A 26,245-nucleotide genomic window follows, 5' to 3' on the forward strand; every position below is an offset into this window, starting at 1 on the left:
TCTTCACACCCTTACCACACAGTATTTTTCTTTCCTGGAGGGAGCTGCTATGCAGATATGAACAGCTGGTGCTTCAGGCTGTGTGTGTATGTGTACACCAGCCTCAAGCCATACACAGGGCAGTGAATCACAGGGAAAAACATGCTCCCAGAGCAAGTCCTTTCTCATTGGATATACTTTTTTCTTTATAGATGCTAGATGTCCTCATGCTAAATTGCTGTTTTCAGGAAGGGCAAACTTTATGCTTCCTCCTTGTTTCATTCACCTGTTTTTTGTGAGTCCCTTTCCCCTTTGGTTGAAGAGGCTGGATGCAGTTTTGTGAGGAAGATTTCTGTTAGTAGGGTGGGGTAGTGTGATGTCCTGACCTCTCAGCCTGTGCCTGGCTCAGCTGACACCAGCAAACTGGAAACAAGCATACCTCAGCCATTTTCCCTGTTCTTCACTGCATCTTTGTGCCGCATACTTCATGCTGGTTCAGTCCTTTGTGCACCCCTGTGCAAGCAAATGTAGTAGCTAAAACAGTAAAATAAATAAATAACAATGGCAACAACATAAAAACCAAATGGTCTTCTGCCATTATAATTAACTAAATCAACTAGGTTGAGATTCTAAAAGGAGAGGGTGAGTAAATTTAGCTGAGAGTGGGCTGGGGGAGCAAGATCTATTCTTATGGGCAGTAGCAAACTTAGGTCTGCTCATTGCATGAGTCTGCAACATTTTACCTGTCTTTGTGTTTCAGGAGACCTCCATGAGCACTGTGGGCACCGAGAGGCTAGGTCATATTGTTAGTGATCCGCGCCAGAAAGAGTAAGGCCCTTAACAGCTGTTGGGTAGAGCTCTGGGAGGGGAGAAAGAACTACGGGGTCCTCTTCCCTTTTGTGAATGAAGAGCTTTGGGGTAACTTAAGAATGCAGTCACCTGCTGAATGGGAGACAGTCCTCTGCTGACAGCTTCTCTGTTTTCTTATTTGCAATTGCTGACTCTTTAGTTACTAGGCTGCCCTAGTATGTTGACACTGCTCAAATGTCCTTTTGGATCCAGTCAGCTTTTTCTTTCCCCCTCTCTTACACTGTGCCATTGTAATAACTGCGTATCTCCTGCACAGTGTGAGAAGATTGAGCCCTGTATGTTAGTTATTTAAAAAGCTTCTTTGTGGACTCACGCTATTGTTACACACCCTGACTGTAGAAATGATGCTGACAAGGCAGTAGTGAAATTGCATTCTTTCTTTGGTGTTCTCTGTCTCCTTCCCCAGTTTGTGTTTTAAAATTGTAGCCACCAATGGAAATAGACATGGTGCCTATTCCTTGGCATCTCTCTAATGTTGTTCTTGTTGGGCTACAGCTAGGTAAAAGCAGTAAAGGTGGCTCCTCCTGAGTGTAGTGCAGTGGGTCCAGCCTGATTCACCACCTGCTGGTATCCAGTTCTCTTCCCTGGGTTTGAAATTTCTTGTTTTTAATGAGTCTTATTGATGTTTAATCTTTCTCTTTCTTCCTCCATCTTTGTCCTTCTCTTGCCCTTCTGTCCTTATCCTCAACCCTCATTTTTCCCTGTGTTCCTTCCTTCCTTGGCGTTGCTCCCACCTGTCCTTTCGACTGCCTCCTTCCAGTTTTTGGTTACCATCCATGGGGAAGAGAGATCGCAACCAGGTAAGCTGACTGTGCTCTACTTTTTTTATTTTCTTGGTTTCATTCTCTCTAGAAAGAACAAAGTGCTGGCTTCTGATTTCCCTCACACTGTGGCGTTTGCACGTGAGGTAAGGTAGCCTTGTCCCTTCTTGTTTTAGTAACTCATGTCTTCTGGGCTTTGAATGCAACTCATGTCACTAGCATTATATTGTCTGTTTGAACTGAATAGCTCACAAACTCCTTTTGTTTATCTCCCTGTTTCAGGTTAGCATATGCCTACCTCTCCAATAATGAGTGGGAGGGAAAGTAACTCTTGGCAGGAGGAACTTTGGCCTCATAAAATTCTATAATAATTGGAACATTTTTCTCTTTTTGAATGCTTTGTTTTTCCTGATAGTCTCTTCAACAGAGAATGGGTAAAAAAAAAAAAAAAAAGTCACCTGACTAATTGAATAAACAACTGTAACAGGAAAAAGTAAGAGGTGATTAGCAAGAGAAATAGGCACTCTTTTAACTGACTGAAGTTCTTGTGTAGGTACTCATACTGTTTTGTATTCTCTGTATGTAAATCTTGCATAGCTTCAGTGGTAGGAGGCTTTTTTACTTACAGTGTAAGAGCACGGGTTCCTGATAGCAGCAAGCAAAGAAAAAAACAACTTCCAATTGAGCGGTCATGTTGTAACAGTGTTCCTTGTACTGTACACTCCCTTCTGCTCCATTGCAAGTTGGTTTTTGATTGGTGAACACTAGGACTGAAAGTTGTTTTACCCTTCAGGTGACTATAAATACATACATGGCAAGAAATTATTTCCATGCCTTTGTGCAAAGTAATTTCTAGGCCTTTGTGCAACTGTGCGTTTCTTGTTAATGGCAGCATTTCACATACCACTTTTATATTTTTAAGAATGATAACTCTGTAAGCTTTCAAATGACCCGTATAAATCAGTTTTATTTTTCATAACTGAACTTGAAGCAGCTGCAGAGAGTTACTGGTGATTCTCCCCTACTGTGCGGCTGTGGTGTTATTTCACTGATGATAAACTAATAGTCCAATTTAAGGAGGAGCTTACCAATAACGGAAGCTTTGTTGTACTTAGTACCTCTTCTCTGCCAGAAAGTTTGAAGGCAAAGGCCCAGTACTGAGTTCTAGACTAGCATAAAGCATTTCTGACGAGAGGTCTTCTACAGCTGTGGATTATCCCTATCCAGAAATGCATGTACCAGTCACCCTAGTAATTCAAGAACAAGTGTTCTGGGAACTGGTGAAGCACCTTGCAAAGCAGATGGGAATGAATTTTTTGCTTGTGGTGTGAATTATAAACAAAGAGGAGACCCTGAATGGAAGTGTAACGTGGGCACCCCAGACCGAAGACCACTCTAAATCTTCTACGTGAACCAAACAAAGCTTTTGATGTGCATTTTATGAGTAGATTTGTTCCATATCTTTCCTGTCTCATAAAAAATATATTAGAGTTATGTTTTCTACAGTGAAGCACAGGCTTGATGCCTTTAGGGTTTGTCTAGTGTATATCTTACAAAGGATGCAAGATTAGCCTGACCACACGTGGTTTCAGAAAATCGTTTTAAGCAGTTTGCAAGGGAAGCTTGTGAATGGGAGGAGCAGCTCACTTGCTGTGGAATGAATTGGGAGCTCGTTGTGAACTGAGCCTGGTGGGCCTTGAGCCTTCTAGAGATCTGTTTCAGTGACACGTATGGCCACCGGGAATATCGGCACTGTTGGGAAGTTCTGTGATTGCACTGTTTGTAGCAGTGACTTTTCATGCTGCAATATGAATGTGGACAGGGGGCTTCACTACAGGGAGGAGAACTTTTTGCTTGTGGTATGCAGCAGTAGAGCTCTTCAAGTATGCTCTTAGTCAACCAGCATATGTAATTATGTGAGGTGGAAGAAAAGTGTGCCTGTAGGGCTGTCTGTTGGGAGAAGATGGTTATGAGTTTTTCCTGTTGCACCCTGTGCTAACTTTTCATCTGAATTGAGAGTCAGTTCTCACCTAGGCTCATCCATTGGGATTTTGAAAAGATTTCCTTATACTGTATGAACAACTACAGGGAGTAGATCTGAGCAGCTGTATCTGGAGACTATTTCCTTTAACACTTTGCTTAAATAAAATCTCTTGACTTTCCAGTTCAATCCATTATCTCCTCTGTACTCTCTGGATGTGCTTGCTGATGCTTCCCACCGAAGATGCTCACCAGCACACTGCACCGCCAGGTAACTCCCTTGCTCTGCTCTGTTGGGGTTGTCTGACTTCCCTCCCGTACTTCCCTTCAGGAGCACTATGCAGTCTGAACAGTACTCACTGGCCTGGAAGTTAATGCACTTTTCCTTGCGAGGCCTGTGTTCAAACTTAGCATGTAACATACCAACGCGGCTTAGCTGGCAGACTCAGTACTCTAAGCACTCAGGACATATTGAAATATTTTGTGTGACAGACAGGCAGAGTATACGGTCTTTTTAGAAATAAATGTGATCTATTTTTCATTGTGCAACGAGTTGCTGCGAGTCTGTTATGTAGGTGCAAATGGGCACAGTATTGTTCCCCAATATTCAAATCAGAATGAGATGAAAGGGAAAGTGCTGACAGACTAGTGTGAGTGCTTTGCTGAGGCGTTTTGGTCTCCTGGGTGCCTAAAATAGACCCTCTGAACAGATTCAGAACTCACCTGAGGTGACCTCCAGTGGCTTGGTATCTTTCTCTATTGCAATTTAGATCTGGTCTGGCCAAATGTTGGGGTTAACATCTGAATCTGCGTGGTTGGGGTTAACATGCTCTTTGGGCACCTTTTGCTGACTAAGCCTAAATGAAATCCAAGTGTTGGAGGTGGTCTTGGTCTTGGAGGTGACTCCTGTTCTTGTGCTGCAGGTGACTATTTAAAGGTAAGGTTGAGCTCTTTCACTATACAATGTGACAGACTTGCTTGGGGGACAGCTCTGCTTACGTGCTCGTACGAAGGATCAAATCTGAAAGAACTGTCTGGACTTTAAGCTTCCTGGCTTTTTTTCCCCCTTGTTAATTAGCAAATAGAGCATGAAAAATGTACTGAGGTTGTATGTGTCTATAAACTGAAGCTTGGCACCCACCCAGCAAAGCCTCTCCTCCCACTGGCTACTGCAGGGAATTTTGTGATGTCGCACCATGACCTCATGCTGCTGTAGCCAGCATGCTAAAGCTGGAAGGGGAGGTAGGGGGAAGGGAGGGAAATCAACTCTTAAACGGTCAGCTGGATGAGAATAAAAAGAATCCAGAAGATTGTGCATCAGCAAATTGGTTCCTTTCTGTGCTTTTGCCCCATTCTGGGGATGTTTTGCGCCTGTGAAGCAAAATTAATTGATCTCTTCATCTGCAGTGAGGATAACCTTTCTTTTGACTCAGGTGTTTCACTTTGTGTTATGCAGAAATTACAGGTGAGACCAGCTGTTTGGTGTTTGTCCTCTGGAAAGGAGATCTGGACAGCTCCTGCCCACAAATTTGACTGTAGCAAAGTTCTGCCTTTATGATGATCAGTGAAGGGCTTTTCCAAAACTATTGAGTGTTGTAAGAGATTTCTGAAGCTGGAGTGATCATGTTTGCTTGGTTTTACTGCCTATATAGTCTAGTTAACCAATGGACATATGCTTGATTCCTTCCTCTAAGGAGCAGGTGACTGCAGTCCTGACAAACAATATCCCCAATGAATTGTTACTGAATGTTGGCAGAGAAGTTGCTTGTCTCATCCTAGCAGTGACTGCATTTTTAAGTGCCTGTCATTTAGGAAAGCAGTTCCTTCTTATAGTGGCAAATGTGCACATCTCTGGTGGGGTTGGGGGAGTGGAGGGCAACTATGGTAAGAATAAAAAATGTTATATGGCCCCATAATGTGGCAGGGATTGAATTCTTTAGTGCGAGGTGCCTGCTTTATGTAAAAATGCTGCCAAGGGCACAGAAGGAAATTGATTCCTCCACAGGTATGTTCTCTTAATAGTAGTTCTTTAGGTACTTCAAGAGCTAAGTCCATTGGCAGTCTGTTTTCCTACAGGAATTTCAGGTGATCTCTGTAAGCTCTGTTCAGCTATTGAGCCCCAGTTAATTCTTCCTCTTTTTTCATGGATGGAGTCAATTCTAGTATTTTATGATTTAGTAAGGTCCTAACAGCTTGCATCTTGTCCTCAAGAAACTCTGCTCAGAGATTTGTCAGAATGGGGTGGGGGTGCTAATTTCCTGAGAATTCTGTGAAATACATTAAAGAAGAACCTGTCTTGATGATATTTCTTCAACTTGATGCCCAGTGCTTGATGGAAAACTACCTCTCTGCTTAGCTTCTGCTATCACAGATGTGTCCAATGGAGCATAACTACCAGGTAGAGTCTGTCCTCTCCAGTGGAAATGTTTTCTTTTCCTCTGTGGTGGATTTTGGTGCAGTTCATCTGGAAGTGCAGCATGTCACTGGTAACCCAGTGCTTCATTTAACCAGATCTGTTGCTCAGAATACTGAGCGCAGATGGGGGCGTTCAAGAAAGGCTTTTCAGTGTCAAGGAGGAAGTTCTATGTGGAAGGTTCCTTGGGAAGTCTTATGTGAAAGGCTGTGTGAATTGTACACTACCAAGATTACCTTTCTTGCTTTATGTCTGTGATGAGAAGAGATTTCATTCAAAGTGTGTGCATAGCACTGGGAATTTCACACCCATCATTAGAAGCAGTTTTGTGTGTGTGGTGACTGTTATCATTAGTGGTATAATTTTATTTTGTGAAGCAAGGAGAGTTTCCTGCTTTCTTGCAGTCCTCCCAAGGGACAGCTGGTGTATTAATTTGCTGTATTGCCTCCTGGCTGTTCCCAGGCTGTTTTTCCTCTTCATCATGGAATTTTTAATGGCCCTGCTGCCCCTCGGGAGGCATGCAAGGAAGAGTACCTCGGGGATCTCTTCCTTTTTTCACATGCCTATAATTACTCTCCTTTAAGAGCACAAAGCGTTTGCTAATCATGTCTTGTCTGTTAAGGTTTCTGCTTGACGATGCAGGCTGTTAAAAGCAGGCAAGCAGAGACTTGCGTGGACAGCCCAAGTGATCCTTCCCCTCTTTACCCTCTACCTGTTTCCCTCTCTGGGTGAAAGGAGTGGTCTGTACAGAATTTTCTTCTTTAAGTCTTTAACTCTCCTGAAAAGGATTGTGTACAGGCTCAAGCAGAATGTTATTAGATTCTGGGTATCCAATGGCTCTATCAGTAGAAAGATGTTACAGGTTGTGGGTTGGTGGAATGTTATTCCACTGAGGCAGGATCGGAGTTTCAGAAGAGCCTACAGCCAATGTTCCCTTCAATTTAAGTTTTAATAACAGGTAGAACAAGAGAGGAAGGTAGAAGATGATAAATTGTCCCTAATGTCATTTATGGTGTGTCTAGCCTTGAAAACAGGGTTATGGGTGAAAAACTTAATTAAATGCTCTGACCGGAGTTTATAAGAAAAGTGGATCTCAGTGCCCAGTGAGATGGCAAATAGAAGTTCAAGATGAAGATTTGAAGAATTACGTTAGATAGACCTCTGAACAGTTCAGCTAAATCCTCAAAGAAATGAGGAGTACATCATTTGCATGCCCTCTCAACTAATATTAACCATAAACCTAGAGGCTTAACTGGGTTTAGAAGCAAGACTTGAATCTTTCCTGGAACATGGGATAGAAATCTAAAAGGGTAGGTGATCATCTAGTAAGCTGCCAGGTGCTCCAAACCCTGATTTGTTGGTGCTTTTAGAGTGGAAAGGCTTGAAGGTCTCTAATTCTAGTTCCAGCTATAGAAATATGCATGTTTAAGTAAATCACTTTTTTTTTTTTTTTTTTCCATTTCTGCCTCTTACACAAGCATATGGAGGTATAGGAATTGCCTGCAATGTCAAGCCTTTCCTGAGATAGCTGAAGGAGTGAATGATTGTTTCCGAGTTCATGCTGTCCCACTTGACCAGGACAGTATCTTGCTCATTTCATGTGACCTATCCACACATCTTCATCTTCCTGGAATGTCTGTATATAAAACTGTCTTTGCTGTTGACTGCTTTAGGCATCTTTCTCTCAAATTTTTATTTCTATTTTTTCCACTTAGCCAGAACACTTTCATGTCTTCCTTTGCTTCTAAAGCCTAGCTAATATTCCAGCTGGGGATATAACTGAATTCTTCTGACAGGCATGCAGTGAACAGCAGCTATCAACCTAGTGTCATACGCAGTTGTCTAAGGCCTAATGCTTCCATTTTGGTGAATCCTAATTCTCCGGAGTGAAAAATAAATTCCCCTTGGCTTCAGAATCTTGTTTACTTACTATCTCTTTCTTCCTCTATGAAGTATGTTGCCACTGTGAAATCCATGTACTCAGCAGGCCTGGCAAATATTAGGGCTGTTTCTGGCACACGTACCATGAGTCAGTATGAAAACAGTGAACACAGTATGGGATCGCATCATCTCTATTCAGAACACTTACTTGGGAAACTAGAAAAAAATGTGTTCCCTCTTGTTAGAATGCTTACTTGGGGAACAGAGTGCAGCTGCATGAAGGCCTGTGACATTCATATGATTTAGGAAGTGGACTGACCTGTTAGTGATTTTGAAATGTGAAAATGTGCTCTAGCAGTTGTCTCATGAGGCTCTGCAGGGCAGAGGAGACTGCTGCAGACAAATATCAGCGTTGTGATGTGGTAACAGGAGCTACTTGTATGGCAGCTTTATATGCAGACTGGATGAGCAACTTGTATTGATTTACAAATGTTGTGTGCAGATCAGACTTTGGTGCCCAGCTGGGTCTATAGTTTCAAAGAGGAGGAGGAACTCTGCTCTTACTATTAATTTTGTGAAGCCACCATAAACAGCCTCAGGTAACACTTCAGGGCTTAGAGGAAGAACCTTTCATTTGGCCTATGTTTGCTGGGAATTCAGCATCGCAACTGCAACAGCTGGGCTGTGTGGAATTCTTTTGGTAGCAGTTTCCTTGTTGAACATTTACTTTTAACATGAGGATAATAGCACCCCTTGTTTGTATGACAGTAGATTAATGGCTACCTTATTTTCACTACACAATCCACGTGCTCTGCATCTTCCAGGGATCGGGGTAGAATAAAGATTGTCAGCAGAGAAACTGAATAATGGTGAGATTACAACAAGAGGCATATACCCCCAGGTGTCTGATACGCCACCCCTTTCCAAGAAGGCCAGACTGTCACAGTTAGCTGTGCAGGATCTTCTCAGAGGCCTCTGTTATGAGACTGAGTTGTATTTTACTCTGAATTTTGAGTGGACATCGTTTTACAATCTAGACTTCACTTTACAGACTAAGGTGTGAGAGGCCTGATCCTGTTCAGTCAGGTTCTTTGTGAGCTTGTGTCTGCTTGTGCAGACATTGTTTTCCACGGATTATATTGTTTGCCAGGCTTAAAACCTACAATTTTCCATTTTTAAATCTATGATAGGGTTAAGCAGTAACAAGCTCAAATGACCCTGATAGTCCAACATGCAGTCAGCTTGAACTGTAGGAGTGAAATAGGACTCCGGTGTATGCAATTACAGTTCCTTTAAAGAAAATAAAAATAAAACATCATAGAATGAGTATGTCAAAGAGAAAAAGAAAGCATTGCTCAAAATCCTTTTGACACACTAAAGACAACAACGAATCCCAGCTTTGTGCATAGCAAAGCCTGCTTTTTCTCCAGTGTGACCTGCATGCAGAATCACACATACCTTGGGTGCTATGGTACAATCAAAAGATAAGGAATTACCCAGGAAATATGGATTTAGCTTATGATTTTTTTTAAAAATAAATAAATAAAAGCACATCACTGTCAGAAACAAACTATACTTTTTTCAGAGAAAACCATTTTTTTCTGTACATATGTAATTTTTTGTTATCTCCTGTTATTGAGAGGTCACAGTGTTGATTAGGATATATTGTGGCTACCCAGGTACCCAGGCTGTACTTTGGAGCCTTCTTTGTGTCTCCAGATCTGTTCTACTTTCTCTCTTCCCAGGGTAGAATTTCAGTCCTTTCTGGACTGTAAGGTAGGTTTTCTGTGGTCACCTGTTGGATCGAACAGAGACTGAGTACTGCAACCTTGTTTTTACTTATGATCCACCAGCCATTGTCCAAAAGTTATCAGGCAATTATTTACTTGTTGTTGTTTGTGCAACACCAAGGAAATTATAGAATCCTAGCAGAAGAAATAGCCAGTAAGGATGGAGTAAGTACCATTCGGCTTTCTCAGTTTAGGCCCAAATCTGTCATCCCACAAAGCTCTGTACCTCTGACTTCTTCACAGAGGCTTGTGACAGTGTACCAATGTGTATTTTCAGTCATCCTTTCCTCTTGTTCTTGTTCTGTTTTACTTCTGAGTCATTTTGAACTGTACAGAAGAGTTGTTTAAACTTACCTTTCACAGAACAACTAATTCATCGTTGCAGCCTGTAACAGATTTTCACAATTCATAGTTCAGCCTGTCCGATGTTAGGTGGTATGCTATGCATGCCCACTGCCTTACCTTCTTGGTGGTGGTGTTTCTAAGAGTCTGCTGTTACACTGGTATTTGCCAACCTATTCTCTTACCAATATAGCACCTGTATTTAGGTTAGTAAACAGAAATTGAAAGGTGTATTAGCTACCAAAGAAAGCATATTTCATAAAATGTGCCTCAGGTACCCTTCCTGTCCGTGTCTTAATGAGGTCTATCATTCCTGTGTGCATTCTTCTTTCTCCCTCTCCCAAGGTACCTACCACCTGGAGATTCCCTGTATGCAGATTTACGGTGCCCGTAAAGTGCACCAACTACTTGAAACTGACACTTTTACCACCAGGGCAGTCAGAGCCAGTGAGTAATCAATAGGTTCCTGATTTACTAACTGGAGCGTGGGTGATCAATAAGGGATAAACCTGAACGAAATACACGTTACAGAGGCAATTTATGACCTCTGAGCCTTTGTGTGTTAGAGGCAGGGCTGATAGATTCAGCATCCTTGCTACTACTCTCCAGCTGGAGTACAATTTGCCTTTATTTTTAGTACAAGAAGGGATTTTGAGATTCTCAGACTTTTTTTTTCTTCTTTCGTTCTGTGCAATTGTGAGGTAGAGGTAGATATGGTCTGAGCACGGATCTGAGAACCAGGAGCTCTAATTCTAAATTTAGCTGTAACATTTGTGAACCGGGAAAAATTGCATAAAGTCACTTAGAAATGATTGTGCATACTTCCTTTGTAGTCTGTAGTGATTATCTGCCAAGGATCAGTTAGCTTATGTAGTGTAAGCTCATAAAATTAAAAGTGAATCTTTTCTTTATTATATAATAAGATTATTTGGATTGTTGTATGTAATCATAAAGTCATCTAGTTAGTAATCTAATCTTGTAACAGTGATGCTAAATAAAAACCTGATGTTCCACTTGATTGACACTATCTTTTCCTTGGGCTATGTGTGCCTAAATGTTTCAGAATACATTGTAAAACTGTGCCAAAATACTATTTGGCCACTATCACAACCATGTACAAAAGCATATTTTTTTTTAGCATGCATGAGGTCACTTACAAGTTAGTCATTTATATGTATAAACAAAGGATTTGTACGTGCAGTCTCCAGTTGTGCTGGTATTTTTGCAAGCCTTTAGTTCTGATTATGTTAATATGTGCTCCCAGAAATCAAGGATTTGAAAAATTGGCCCTTAGTGAAATATAACAAAATATATACAGGTTAAAATATAACAGGTTAAAAAAAAAAGTAAACTACTTAATGTCAAATTAAGTTTACAAATCATGTAGAACTTCAAAATAGTAGTTGAGAATACAGAATAGTAGCTATTTTGTTGTTTTCTTTCTTATTTTGTGATTGCATGCTTGTTACAGGTAAGTAGATAGACCCAGTAGTATTCAAACAATTTATAGTTTTGGCTTGCACAGGGAATTTTTTGTGCTTCCCTACATTGTTCTATGTAGCTACAACAGGAAACTTCCTATTTGCATGAATTCAGCTTCTGAAATTGTATATATTACAATTTTTTTTTTTTTTTTTAAATAAATTTTGGCATGGAGGTATGAAGCTGCAATCTTTCCCTCTTGCTATTTGTAAAAGTTTTCAGCACTTGATAAATGTTAAATGTTCAGGAAAAGAAATCAAAATAAGCTTTAAAGACAGAAGCATTTCATCACTTAATTGTCAAAATGTATATGGTTCTAATCTTTACATGATGTAAACACCTTACAGTCTTTACTGGTTTTTATTTGCACGGCAGTTCTGCATTTGTCACATCACATCTGATGCAGAGAGCAACCAAACAACTTGCCAAAGAAATTCTGTTATCTCAGACAAAGCAGGGGTTTGAATCCAACATCACTGCTAAATTATGCATTTGTATTCATTATGGATTGTATTTGAGAAGGTTCTCTGGACTGCTGCCAAGACTGTCTTTTCTGAATTAAACCTCAGTTCTTCCTAGGTCTAGAACTTGGAGGATGGCTCTGTTCACGCATGTCCTAGTAAGGCAGGTTTCTTCTTAGTTGGCAAAGGGTTAATAAAGTGGTCATTGGTAGGCTTCAGACTCAACAGCTGATATGACTGGGACAGATTATGCCTTTCAGCTATCTTACAGGTGCAGCGAGGTGATGATACTGCAAGCCAGATCCAGCTGTTTTCACTGCACTTTCTATAAGGAAATCATGATTTTGAAAATTCGTGAAACAGTTTTGCATTTCTAACTATATAAACTTACAGTCATAGTGGAAATAGTATTCATGGACACTTGGACTATACGTACTTCGTAAGATGACTACAGTTTTAAATAAGTTTAAGCTAGTTTCTGAATAAGGGAATAAATGTCTTGTAATTTCTTCAATGCAACCTTGCAGACGTTTTTTAGACTTGTACAGAAGTAATGATAGGGTGTCTCATATCTCTGCTTGATCTTGTCTTTACTTATGCAAAGGTTATTTAAAAGTGAATACAAAACTAGATCCTTTAATTGCTAGGAAATAATTATTATTTTGCTCAGCTTATGTTTGTGTGCTCTTAAAAGAAGTGTGAGCATAATGTTATGTTAACAAAAAATCTGAGGAAAACTTCCCTGAGAAGCTCTTGGTTCACATTAACTATTGATTAAGAGGGTGTTGTGGAGGAGGGTTGGAGGATGACTGGCCAGAGTTTCAAGGGAAGGTGATGCTGGAACAGAGTTTAACTGGCTGTTTTAATTTCTCTGTAGGCAAGCAAATGTACACCTGGGACCACCATGCTCAAGGGACATCAAGAGGAAACGAAAGCCAGCTGCAGCCTCCACATCCAGCCCAACATCAGGTAACCTGGATTTATCTGTCTGCCAGCATTTCTAAAGTTGTGTCCCTCTTGGGCAGAGTGCCAGAGTCAGAACAGTCAAAAATAGCATTACCTTGATTTGAAACTAAAAATACAAGTGTGAGAAAGGCAACATGTAAGAGAATATCATGTGTGTTTTGTGGAGCATCAAAAGCTGCCAAGTAAACAAATCCTTCATAATGTAGTTATAGTAAGGTAACTTAATGCTCCACTGTGCAGGGGCTAATAATCTGTTTTGCCAGAAGGTGTTATTTCCACTGTTCCTAAATTATGCAGTATATGGTAATAAGAAGGTGATTGGTGTACACAGTGTGTGCCTTCAGTGTTGAGCTGACATTAGCTGGTGGCTTTGTGCCCTTTTTCAGGGTGCCTCTGGACACTTTGGCAGGAGCAGAAATATGGTAATTTTTATATGATCATTAGTTGAGAAGACCTAACTCCCTTGGAGTTGTCTTACTGTTGTGGGTGAAAGTAGTCAATTTTTTTCTTTTTCTTGCTCTGGGGGTGTAGTGTTTTCCTATGATTTAATTCTGGAAAGTGATTACTCATCAGAATCTTTAAAAGTGTAAATCCACAGAACACAGAAGGTTTTAGGAGACTGACTTCTGGCCTTTCAGCCTACCCCACCTCTTAAAATATTTTGCCTGCTATCAAGTGACTGATGTTCTCGCAACTAGCTGATTAAGAAACTATGGTTGTAATCCAGTGACAAAGAATTGGGTGAACTGATGGGAAAAATAGTGATGTGAAAACCATGAAGGCCAAAGAAATTGGTGATGAATAGAGGGAAATGAGGTTTGGGTTTCTTCATTGGGCTGGTGGTAGACAGTAGAATAATGAAATAGGGAAGAAAGTTGTCCTCTCTCTCAAGTCATAGGTCTGGAGTGCAGACTGCCTAAAAGGTTCCATATTAAAAAAGAAAAGAACATTAATAATCTGTTACTCAGCAGAAGTGTTACTTGTTATTGACGGTTTATTTAGGATGTTCTTTCCTAGCTTTTGAGTATCCCGTGTTAGGGTACTCAGACTTCTGAAGTGAAAGGGTTAGTAAAATTGTGTATGGTAGCCACAGAATTTTAGTTCTGAGGTATTAGGTTTTCTTGGTATGAATGCTAGTGTCTCATTATGAGATGTTTTTACCTGTCTGTGTAGTTTTTGTTCGAAGTGTAACTTCTGTACTGCATTGCTGGTCATGCTCTATAGGGAGAGCTTCTACTTTAATGCATGCATGTTTCAAAATATTATGTACATTTTACTTAACTGATTAGGCAGAGTGTATAGTGAGCATCTTTTTACAGAGCTGAAGCTGCATCTGGAGTGGAATTCAGCAATGGAATATAGCACAGATGTCTGACAATCTTTTAGGGAGGATGAGGGAGAAAAACAGTATTGCAAATTAAGGAAGGAGGGTGTAGTTGCTGGAAGCTGGGCAAGCTGCTTGTGCTGATCATCAAGAGAGAAGTGCTGCAGGATCTTTAAAGGTAGAAATGGTAAAGAGCTCTGCCTTACACCCTGTTTATAAAAACAGCCCCAGCAACATTAACAGATGGGCAGGGTTTGCTACAGTGCTTGCAGAAAGACACTCATGTGATAGGGTAACTGCAGCTGAGTCCTAGCTAACTTTCCACAGCAGTCTCTCAAATGCAGCTGGAGCACAACCTGGGCATGTAACTTGGAAACTTCTAAAAACTGATATTATTTCCACCGAAGGTGATCTGACTGCAGAATGACTAATGTCTGAAGAAATAACACTAACACAGGATTACTCTGCAGTAATGTAGAATTAACTGAAGCCTCTTAGACTTGTTAGACGTTGGTGAGGCAGATGGAGATTTTTCTGCCTTGTATACATTTACTCATCGCTACATAAATGTCCTACCCTGGATTCCCCTGTCCCTGAGGAATCATGGCAGCCTCATTTTCTCACTACAGAGGCTCTGTTTGTGGTGTCTTACTCCTTTTTCAAAAGATGAAACATGGGTGAATCAGAACGCAAGCCCATGACTGTCACTGCATGCATACGCAGTGTTGGATTTCTTCACTTTTAAATAGATTCTTAGCTGAGTCCAACTGCTCCCGTCTCACTTGTTGACCAGGTCCTGCTTCAGTGATCTCCTTTTTTGCAACCTGAGTGCCCCATGGAGGTGAAGGACACAGCCTGAGCTGGCTCCATCAGTCAGCAGAACAAATGGGCTTGCTCTGCCGAACATCGGGCCATCTCGGATTCCACCTCTTTTATAGAGATGAGTGATGAAGAGGGGCTCGTTCCGCTTTGCCGCTGTATTAATACACATCAGGGGCCAGCTCCCGGCACTAAATCACGCTACTGCATACATCTGTTATCGGACTCCTCACTAGTGTGATGAACAAGACTGCAGATAGAGGCTTCCTCGTGTCATTCTTTATAGGATTTTCCTAAAAGAATAAATAGCTCAAATCTCTGCCAACACTCTCCCCTGTCATTGTGATGAATTTAGCTTCTTTCTTAAACATGCAGCTACAAATCTTCCCGTCGCCTCCCCTGCCACCGCCATCCACTGAAAGTTTTGAGTTGAATTTGGCTGAAATCAGAAGATGCTAATAAAAGGAATATGAGATGTAGATGCTAGCTCCCTTCTAATTGCAGGAATGAGAGAAGGGAGCTGGAGATAGGATTATATGGGAGCCAAGCAAGCTAGGTTTATTCCATGTCTTCTCACATGCTTTTATGACAGTAGTTATGGGTTCTGGTAAAGGATGCTTTGTTAGAGACCTTTGTATAAACATCAAAAAACATGTATTGTTGTAGCAGAAGTGCCTAGGTCTCTATTGTTACAGCATTAAACTTCCATTATTTGTCCACCCTTTGAGACTAATTAGCCTAAATACCACAGCTGTGGTTGAAGAATAACATTTTGGAAAAAGGCCTGGATGCTGAGAGCAACAAAAAAAATTGCCAGAAAATTCAAAATTCATTTGCACGTCAGGGGATGACTGTTACTACCAAAAATAAGTTGTCACATGCAAGTGTTGAGAGAGATTGAAAATTAAAGTTCGTGCTTTCTGTGCTGCGTGATTCAGCAGTGTGAGAGCCCTAAAGCATGAGGCTTCCACAAAGCAAGAACAAAAGTCTGACTGGTGTAGTTTGGCAGTAGAATAAGAAAATCTGGCGGTGAGAAAGAGTGGCTGTGCTGGATTAGATGAAAAGTTCATCCAATTTATTGACCAGCAACCATGCCTAGGGAAGTGGAAAGTCTATGGTGATAAAAATCCTTCAGATTTTCAGTGATCTAAGGCTAGGGGCTTCAAAACACAAGGGTAGTGTCCTTGTATTCAGTAAACTCAGTTTCAGTGAGATATATTTGGAATAATGTCCCCTGGGGCATAGCAGAGCTTGTCTCAAAAAATGCTTTGTAAAACTTCCTTCTCATTGTAGTTATTCTCTAGCTTGAAAGGGATCTCATGAAGATTGTCACATCTGTCTTCCATTTTTCAGAGCAGACCACAAGTATAGATGGTCATGAAATACGTAGTGAACAATTGTCCAGCTTTCCACTGAGGTGTTCAGCAGTTGTGTGCTTTAGTCACCTTACACACGTAGCAGTGTGTGTGGAAACTCACATTTTATTCACTTATTACTGTAGGGGGGAGTCTGGAGGAAAAATCCTCATAAATAGATTTTGTCTGTCTTGAGGTGCATTCATACTTATAAAGTAATTAAAAAAATTCTAAAAGGTAACAACTGCTTCTGAAACTGCGTATTAGAGAACAGTCTGGGTAGTGGCAATTTAGTGAATTTTGCCCTTTATTTCTTGATAATGCATTTGCTTGTTCCCATGCTGTGATGGCACCCCATAATAAGAAGCCTGTTTTTTTTTCCTTTGATCAAAGATGAAGAGCCCAAGTGGGGAGGCTGCTAGTGGTGTAATATCGGTGGTGATTATTAGCTTAAGGACTTTTGCTTAGTTTTTCTTTTTTTTTTTTTTTTGGAATGTTCAGACGGAGGAAATCAATGGGCTACAAGTAGAACACTGTGTGTGCTGTTATCAGCTGCGTTGTTGTGGTTGTGTGGAAATGACTCACTGTTTTGGATGTGCACGAGCAAGATTGTTGGGATCCAGGTCTACTGAGTGTGGAACCTCAGCCCTTGATGCTATTTTTTTATTTAAACTTCAAAGCAGTCAGTCCTCTAGTTGTGGCTTATTACGGCCTCTTTATCTTCCATCCACTGCAGAGCAGCAGAAGCAGCTTGTAATAAAAACACAATTATTACATTACTCTGTTCTGCTTGTGATTCAGGATACCGAGAATGGGAGCAAACTCTCATATTTCTAGGTTTTCTTGCAATCATTCTAGAAATTTGGGTTACTGGTTGGTTGAGCTGTGGATTTGCAAATCCTTCCTGCTAATTATAGCCTGTCCCATTTTGAAGCAGCATTTGTATTGAGAAAATGGGAATGGATTGCAGCCTTGCTTAGCCAGGTAGCTTCTTGTTCTAATAGTCTGATTTACCACATTGGATGTATGTGGAGGTTCATGGTACCATTGGTATTGGTGGTGACCTATGTTCTCTTCTTTAACTGAGCTTTTCAACCTGAAAATTGTCAAGTTTTCAGACACTTGTTGATTTTCAATAGGAACTCTGACTAAGGGGACTGGTTAGTGGTAGCTTGGAATTCTAAATGTGGGAATCATCAGGGCAAGGATGCTAATGCTCTCAAGAACCTGTCTTTCAAAGAATTTGGAGGGGGCAGAACTTGCAGGAACTCAATCAATAGCACCCTTATATAAGTAATGATATATATGAGGAGTTTGCCATGAAATCACTTGTTCTAACTTGTTTTTTTTTTTAATCTCCTTTTCCTATTCTCTTCCTCTGCTCCCCCTTTCCTGCAATTTTATGTTTCAGCGACTTTATCTGTGCACACGGATGCTGCAGAGTCAGACATACCAGCAACAACATCCCTGAGATCCCAGAACTCTGAGTGGACAGGGAAAACACCAGCAGCTGAGAAAGCCGCTATTGCTGCCTCCACTAACTTTTTTAAAATGCCGCCAGAGAAGAGCCCCGGATACAGCTAAAAGAAACCATTGCAACTGTAAAAGCTTGCTGGATTTTGGGAGTGTTTGACTCTGGTGTATGTCTTCATCAAACATCTTGTTTGGCAGTAGTGATATCTTCAGTATCGGCACGTGATGCGTGCCGTCATCCAGATAGATCTGCGTGCCCCGCATATCTAAACGATGTTTGTGAATCTGTGTTTAAAAAAAGGTAATCAGTGTTGGGACTGCGGTGACTTTTTAAACTGTTCTTGCTATTGCTGTATTTATTATGCATTCATCTCCTTCCCTGATGCCAGCTCCTATGTGCTGGGTTGTATACAGAATCTTTTGGATTTTCAGATCTTGATCTATATTCATCCATGGACATGTTGCTTATTTACTGCATTTGGCATTTTCTGTGTGAAAGTCCCCCTGCTTTCTCCAAGGCCAGGAAGATTTCTTGGCTGGGGAATTAGGAGGGAATGCTAACGAGATAAAACATGGAACCTGAATTCTGTAGTAGCAGAATGTTTTTAGGCCATGTGTGAATGAACTCAAACTATGTTGCTTCTAGTGAAGCAAATACAGTGCTTGTCCATTCAGAAATTGCCCCAGGCTCACTGACAGCACGGTCCATTTCCTTCTCCCGTCTTCTGAATGTCTTTCATCTTGCTTTGTGTATTGCATGTTCTTTCCTAAATCTCCTACTGGATAAGGATTTGGAAGAACCACTTGGACATAAATGTGCAAGCTGGTGTCATGGAAAGGAACCTGGGCCCTCAAATATCCTTCAAGTATGGTAGAGGTTATATCTAACTTCTGTTTCTCAGTGTTTAACTTCAAAAGAGACTGTCTGCATTTCCCAGGACATTTTCCATCGAAGTTACCATGTAACTGAACAACAACAACAACAAAAAAACATTTGAAGTGTCACTTGTGTTCAAAACCTTCTTGGTACTGATCAGACCATATATGTCTCATGTTCTCACTCCCTTCAAAAAAGCATTGTCTGCTCTATCTGTTGGAGGTGTCTCCACCTGCTGTTGATTGTACTTTACTCTGCAGCATACACAGAAGAGATTCTGTTCTCTTTGTAATGCTTTCACTTGGTCCTCTGTTACCTTCTCTCTCGCAGAATATACGGATAGTGATTTCTCCCCTCTTTTTCATCTATTCATGATCGCATTACATGTACTTTTATTGAGTTACTCTGCCTGGAATTTATTTTGGGCTAAATTTTTAGGATATATACCTGTATAGCACATGTCAAAGGGCCCGTGGCCTCATGGGTTCCCAAGTCCTTTAAAAATAGGACATATTTGTATGCACACAATTACTTTTGTTTTTCTCTCTGGGTGGAGCTTCCAGACAGGGCAACTGAAGCTTGTAAAATTCATTTTGAATGCGAAGGTGCAGTTAGCGCTGTTTTTACTGTTTTTTTTTGCAGTGTTTTTAGTGGTTTTACAGTGTTTGCCTCTCCCTTATAAATCAAATAGCTGAGGGACAGATTTGATTTCAAAGCTATAAGGTAGTGTTTTATATTTAATTATGTATTAATATGTTAAATGGTCATAACATATACAAAACAAAAAATTGAACAGCTCAGTCTAAATCATGATTGACAAATACAGTTACATTATAGACACACGGCTTGTGTCTGATCCCCTAATACCTACTTATTCTTGGGGAGAGATCCAAATTGGATTTGTATTTCGCAGCCCAAGCAAACTGTCAGATCTGCCCATGCAAATCCCCCTCAAAATATTATTTTGTTTTTAGTGGTACATTTTAGAACTATTTAGAACAGGGAAAGCCTTTTTACCTTGCCAAAGGTGTACAGAGGTCAGTTTGGATTATGGGACAAGCAGCGAAGGCTTTGTGGAATGAGGAGTGTTCCTGTTTTAAAGCAGCCCTTGGATTGTCTTATTTTGTACTTGGAGCACTTGGCTCAGTGATGCTTGAGAGGTAATGGAAGAAGTCTAAACACTTGGAGGGCCTGTGATCTAGAATTTATAAAGAGGAAGGAAACCTGAAAAGTAGGCAATTGTCTGTCTTGTACTTGTGAGCACAGTGAAGGCAATGGTGGTCGCATTCTCCTGACAGCCAGCAAATAAATTTTTGGTTTAGAGCTTTGTAACCCAACTTGCAAGGAGTGGTCCTTTGAAAGAGCATTTGTGCAATTCAGTGTTTATCTCATGAAGGCTCTTCCACAACCTCTCTTGGTTTGAGTCTATTTAATGGACTCATTCCAGTTACCAAGCGTTTAGTTGCAGTTTTAAAATCTGGTCTTCTATGTTCCCCTTTTTTAGAACAATTCTGATACAGCAAGATATATTCTAAGTATTCTTCAGAGCAATACTGTTTCTTTTGTGGTGGCAGGACAGTTTAAAACCTTTACAAGAGGTGTTAGGGAATCGACAGCCTTCATCTCCCTCTTGGGAGGAAGGACACCAGACTTCGCATGATTTTCCTTTGGGGGCAGTGAAAGATAAATTATCATCAGCTTTTCCTATTGAGGTCAGTGGCACTGTTCATCTGAGTAAGCCCTAAGGTTGTAAGCTTCCTAGGAGGTCCTCCTTGCCTTTAAAGGTTGAATGTACCTGTCGTGCTACTGAAGAGTAACTACAGCAGGCCTTGTCTTGATTAATCATGCTTCTGGCTATGGCAGCTTCCTGGAAGTGCTGGGAGACCTAAATTCTTGTAGCTTCCCTGTCTTTCCTATTTCTACACTGGAATCCATTTGTAGGTCAGTCAGGCTCTCAACCAAATTTGATTCTCCTGACTGGCAGACAAGCTATATGAATCACATGTCATGTTTCATCTTGTTCCTCCAGGGTGTTTATCTAAATTCATCTTCATACTCCAGTAGCTTCATTCAGTTTTGAATACTTGCAGCGTTCTTAAATGAATGAACTGGGTTCGTTGCTTCATCTCTTTTCCTCCAAGGCAGGTTCCTTAAACCTGTCCCAGGTACAAGAATCTGCATCTACCTTGGTTGGAATTCAGGAGGATTCTGTCTCCTCAGTCTGTCAAGGTCCCTTTGTATGGTATCCCCGCCCTCTATCATATCAGCAGCTCCCCCTGTCTATGGCATATTTTCCTTCTCTCTTTGAGAGTATGTTCTGTTCTGTTCTCCACATCATTATGAAGATGCTGAACAGCATCGATCCCAGTATTGTCTTCTGAGGCGTGCTTCTCATAACTTGCCACCATGTACACTTCAAACCACTGTTTGTTATTCTTTGAGCCTGACAGTTCAACCCATTTCTCACTGACCTCTCATACTGGGCTGTGTCCAGTCCATAGCTCCCCAATTTGGCTGCGAGGATGCTGTGAGAGACTGCAATGAGAGGCTTGCTGAGGTCCATGTAAGCAGTGCCCACTGCCCTCTGCTCCTTCACAGAGCCTGTCATTTCATCCTAGAAGGCAGTCAGATTAATAGGTATGATTTTCCCTTGTTAAATATGGCTGCCTGTTCCTAGTCACCTTTATGTCCTTTGGATGCTTGGAAATGGCTTCCAGAACTTGCTCCATAAACTTATGAGGGACTGAGGTAAGGTTCACTTGTCTGTTATTCCCCAGGTGGTCCTCAATGCCTTTTTAGAAAGAGGCACAATATACTGCCCTTCTTGCCCCTGTCACATCATGCAGTTTCCCCCAAGTTTTCAAAGATTGTGGAGACCAGCTCATAATGACACTTATGCAAAAAGAATTTTGTGTATGTGTGGCAAGAAGGTGCACATTCAGTGGAAAAGAAAGAGCTGGGAGGAGCACATTTAAGTAGCTGTTCTTTGCACGTTTCCAGTAGTTCCAATGAGCTCTAGTGAGGCTTAAGGTCCAGTTTAGTAGGTACTGGAGAGGTGCAAATTAAAAGAATGGTTTTATGATTTTAAGATAAGGTGCAGTAAAGAGCAAAGAAAGCAACAAAACAATAGTTGGAGAGAAACTCATAAGAGGCTGGGAGTAGTGCTACCGAATGATAGATTAGCTTCGTGATTGTGCTGTGCAGAGGTGTGTCTTGCTACCATTCCTGAATAATGACACTGAGATGGTTAGTGCTGTCCTTCAAATTGCAGAAGCTCATGCTGTTACCTTGCGGATGTTGTGGACAGCTGCTCGGTGGGCAGAGGATGAGAAGGGAAATAGGTGGAGGGGCAGCAGTGAGAGTGATTGTGTGTCTTTTTTAACACTGTAATCCCCCTCTGCACTGAAGAAAGAACATGCTACAAAAAAAACCACAACATATGTGCCAGGAATCTGAAAAGAAATTCTGTAAAGTGGATAAGAACTTTGATTTGTTGTCTTCAGGATCAGTTTCTGAACCAGAAAAATTTCAGTGAAACAAAAGTAAAGGCTGCTACCAGTCATTTGTTCAGAAAATGTACTTCAGTAGGGGTATTGGTTATAGAAGTAATACTATTTTAGGGAAATATCAAAGGAGGACAAAATTCTGCTTTCACTGTAATACTGCTTTCTATTCCAGTTTGTGTTTGCATTGGAGACATCCTGCTTTTGTACCTTAAAATGCAGTAAAGTTTCTTAGAGTATAAAACATAAGGGGCTACTTGCTTTACAGAAGGCAAGACAAGATTCTTAAGCCATTAATTTTTACTCAGTACAAGGACAGAGCTTGGCACAGAGAGAGAACGTAACCTCTTAACTATACCAAAGCATCTCATTGTTTAAGGAAGTAAACTGACTCACAGGCAGGTGAGACTGAACTGGCACCAGTTCCTGGAGCCCTCAGTCAGGTAACATACAGACTTGTGTTGTGGAGACATAGGGAACCCTCAGTGTACATCACAATTTTAACGCAGGTAAAATTTCTTCCCAAGTGCAGACCTGGCTGTTAGTGTGACTGTAGCGTGTTGAGAATAGCGTGCCAACTGGCACACCCAGAAAGAGAATTCTTGCACCAACTCAAAGAATTGGTAGAAGTAGAAAATGGACAGGTACAGCTTCATTTATATGAAAGAAAGATGCAAAATACATATATCTGCAGAAAGTAATTGGAAAAAGTATTGCTGACCCCTGCGTGTGTGACCCAGTGTATTCATTGTCTTAAAGCAGAGCTGCCAGTATTATGAGGATGATCAGGGTTTTGCAAAGCTGGCCTCTTTTCCTTGTAACCTCTGAAGGAATGGGATGAACAGCATAAGGAAGGCTGCACTGGGTCAGGCTGAAGGTCTGTCTAGTTTGTATTCTGTCTCACAGTGGCCAGGTCTGGATGTCTAGGGGGTACCTGAGAACAAAGGAATTATATAGCGAGACCTCCCTTTTACACTCTCTCAGCCACAGTGCCAGGTAACAAAAAAGACTTAAACTTTCTCCAAAGCTGGAGAAAGCTTTTGTGAACCTTTTAGCTGTGGTATCCTGCAACTGGATTTAATTATATTTTTAGAAGGACAAGTAATCTGACTTCAGAAGCTTCAAGTAAGGAGTAACTCATCTTCCTTAGTTTTTGTTATTAATTGCCCTCCCTATTAGGAAATCGCATCTTCTCTTTTCCTAGATATCATCATCCTGGCGTTTTCTTGTTATGCTTTTTTCCAGCAAGCTTGGGAAGTCCTATTCTTCCTTTACAACTAGGCTTCTTTGTCTTGTATAACTAGCTATACACAGCCAACAAGTACTTGTAATCCATTAACACATGTAAGTCATTATTCATAAGCTTCACACTATAAAACTTGTCATTCAGCCTTTTAATTCCATTCCTGCATGAAAATACCCAGTATTCCACATTCATCTGCATTCAGTTCTAGTGTCTGCACAAAGTATTCTTTACAGAGGCAGGAAATCTTGCTTGCCCATTGCTATTCAGCCTTCATATATTCATGTAACCACACATCATGTTAATCCTTGCTGTCCAGACACTGCTGTAACGCTACCATAACGCTGGTATGGAGGCAGCAGACTCAGTCTAAAGTTCTTATAGCTGCTTTTCAATGCACAGACTCCTAGAAATAATAATCTTTATTATTATTGTTATTATTCTGAAATGCACCATGTTTCTTTAGCTGTATTACAGTGCAATTTTGGACTAAAGGATCTTAATTCAGAATACTTAAGAGCTTAGTCTCTTTGGTTTTATCAGAAGAGGATCAGAGATGCCTTGCCTGTGTAGTAGAAAGTCCCCAATGGAAGTGGAAATACCAAGAAATAAAGCATTTCACATCTTGAGCAGATGGGCATAAAAATAAGCTGGAAGCCACAGTCAGATGAATTCAAGGTAGAAATAGGGTGTGAGGTTTGAACAGTAAGGACAAATTAACCATGGAACAAAGCACTGTGGAAACTGTAGGTTCTTTGTATCTTCAGGCTTTGCTTTAAAGACAGCAGCAGCTTCCTTGAAAGAGTGTTGTAGCCAAATATAAACCACTGAGATAAATATAGAGGCATCTAAAAGGCAACGAATGGTCAATTTTATAGGATTTTCCAGTCACTTTTGTTCAATTTTACTGTCTACATGAAATGAGAGTTGCTTCTGGTTTAGAATCTTGGAGAAGTCTGGCTTTTTTTTTCTACATTGTAGAGATCTGTTGAAAAATGGGAAATCTTTTGGCAAACAGAGAGAAAAACCATGGTGGTGGAAGTTTTATGGTGTTACTAAAAAAATTGTCTTGAAATTTGCATGGGAAGGTGCAAAGATGAGAAAAAAATTACCTCTGCCATCTGAAATGATGCATCATTTCTGCACGCTTGTTGATTTCTGAGCAGTACAATGACATAAAATTGTGCAATGTTGAGACACATGATCACTCAGTGAAAGATGCTCCTTGCTGAGGACTTCCTCGTTCTTGCTGTACTGGCTGCTGTCTCAGGGTGGCATTCACTATGTACAAGCTTAGCTTCAGCAGCTTTGTCTCAGTTCTTTAAATTCAACTGTGTGAACATTGCACTGGAATTGGAGGCAAGTGAAGGAAGAGCATTGGTGGGTTATTACCCTGATAGGATAGTTGCATCTTTCCTCTTTTGTGGCATAAAAAGCTGCCTCTCAGTAGAAGTGTCTCTGTGATGGCCTTTAGCTTTCACTATCACACCAAAAGAGCAAGATGGGAGGTTTCTCCCTGTGGAAGAGTTGTGCTGCAATCACCTGAGAGGAGATGCTGTGACCAGAGGAAGCGCTTTTCTGGGAGTCTATGCTCTAACTTTTGTACTTTTTGTACAACTTTACAGAGCAGCGACCTTGTGGAGTGCAGCTTTGAAATACATTGTGCTATCTTTGTTCCAAAATAGATGTAAGATTTAGTGAAGGAATAGTGCCACGTTCAAATTGTTGCTTAGATCTTTAAGGTCCCTTCCAACCTAACCTATTTTATGAATCAAATCCCAAGCCCTGGATGTAGTATTAATGTCTCATGCCAGCACCTCTTGTTGTCCAGCATGGTGTGTGAGTGCCGTGAGCTGAGACTGGTCTGGCCTGACTTGAGCCCCTAGGCACTGCTGAAGCCTTCAAGTTTTCTTTCAAGTCTGGTGACACCAGACAGTTAGCCAAAGCCTTCAGTTTCAGTCTAGCTTCCTTCTGTCCCAGACAGCTTACCTAGAGAGAGTTCACAAACAGGTCTACTGCTCAAAACCTGTAACAAACCACATTGTACATGTCACAAATGTTGTACGTGGTCATAAGATTTAACTGTTTAATAGACTCTGGATTCGTAGGACTCTGTTTTGGGGGTAACATGTAAATAAGATTCTTGCTTGTATTATTTTGTCTTAAACATGTATTCTCTGAACAAGGGTCTTGCAGAATCTCTGTTCTGATTATAAAAACTGGAAATAAATCAATTTATGAAAGAATTGTTGTATCTGATACAAAACAAACTGGGTTGAAAGTAGGAGAAGGTACAGTGACATTGAAGAAGATTTACAGAACTGCAATGTCCATAATTTGCATGCTTCCTTGACGGTTTTCTTAAATATAAGCTGTTAGCTGAGGGTCTGTATGAAGTTACTATGCTTTTTTCCTTTGAACTGCAAACTGAAGTCAAGGAGTTCAGGTAACTCACTTATGTCCTTTTTTTTTTTTTTTTTTTCTTTAATGATTTTGTTTCCCGATTTGTTATGATGTCATCTCTAGGCAATTGTGATGCTCCCTGTTTGGAGTTTGAAAAGATTCCAGAGTTTCTTAAGTAGTCTTTCACTTCCAAGTCACTACTTCAGATCTACCCAGTCCCAAAAAGGATTTCATTTAAATGAGTAGGTCAGTTCCAATTGATATTTTAATGGATATCCGTTTATTTTGCCAACACTAACATCCTTTTAAGATTGATTAGCCTC

The 26,245-nt window shown here is 40.8% G+C and overlaps 1 protein-coding gene across 3 annotated transcripts in view; it reads left to right on the forward strand.

Moving 5' to 3' along the window:
* GPATCH2L (G-patch domain containing 2 like) overlaps window positions 1-25,804 on the forward strand; it is a 38,307-nt gene extending 12,503 nt beyond the window's left edge. For 2 of the 3 annotated variants that reach the window (XM_032188511.1, XM_032188512.1), the window contains exons 6-10: window positions 740-807; window positions 1,702-1,756; window positions 3,776-3,861; window positions 12,837-12,928; window positions 17,835-25,804. In XM_032188511.1, the coding sequence (XP_032044402.1) occupies window positions 740-807; window positions 1,702-1,756; window positions 3,776-3,861; window positions 12,837-12,928; window positions 17,835-18,007 (474 nt within the window). In that variant the 3' untranslated portion in view covers window positions 18,008-25,804. Of the gene's footprint in view, window positions 1-739; window positions 808-1,609; window positions 1,650-1,701; window positions 1,757-3,775; window positions 3,862-12,836; window positions 12,929-17,834 lie in introns of all 3 variants that reach the window. The other variant, XM_032188513.1, reaches the window with a different exon arrangement.
* Window positions 25,805-26,245: the final 441 nt, after the last annotated feature.

The sequence above is a fragment of the Aythya fuligula genome, chromosome 5 (assembly GCF_009819795.1).
Source record: "Aythya fuligula isolate bAytFul2 chromosome 5, bAytFul2.pri, whole genome shotgun sequence".
Lineage (NCBI taxonomy): Eukaryota > Metazoa > Chordata > Aves > Anseriformes > Anatidae > Aythya > Aythya fuligula.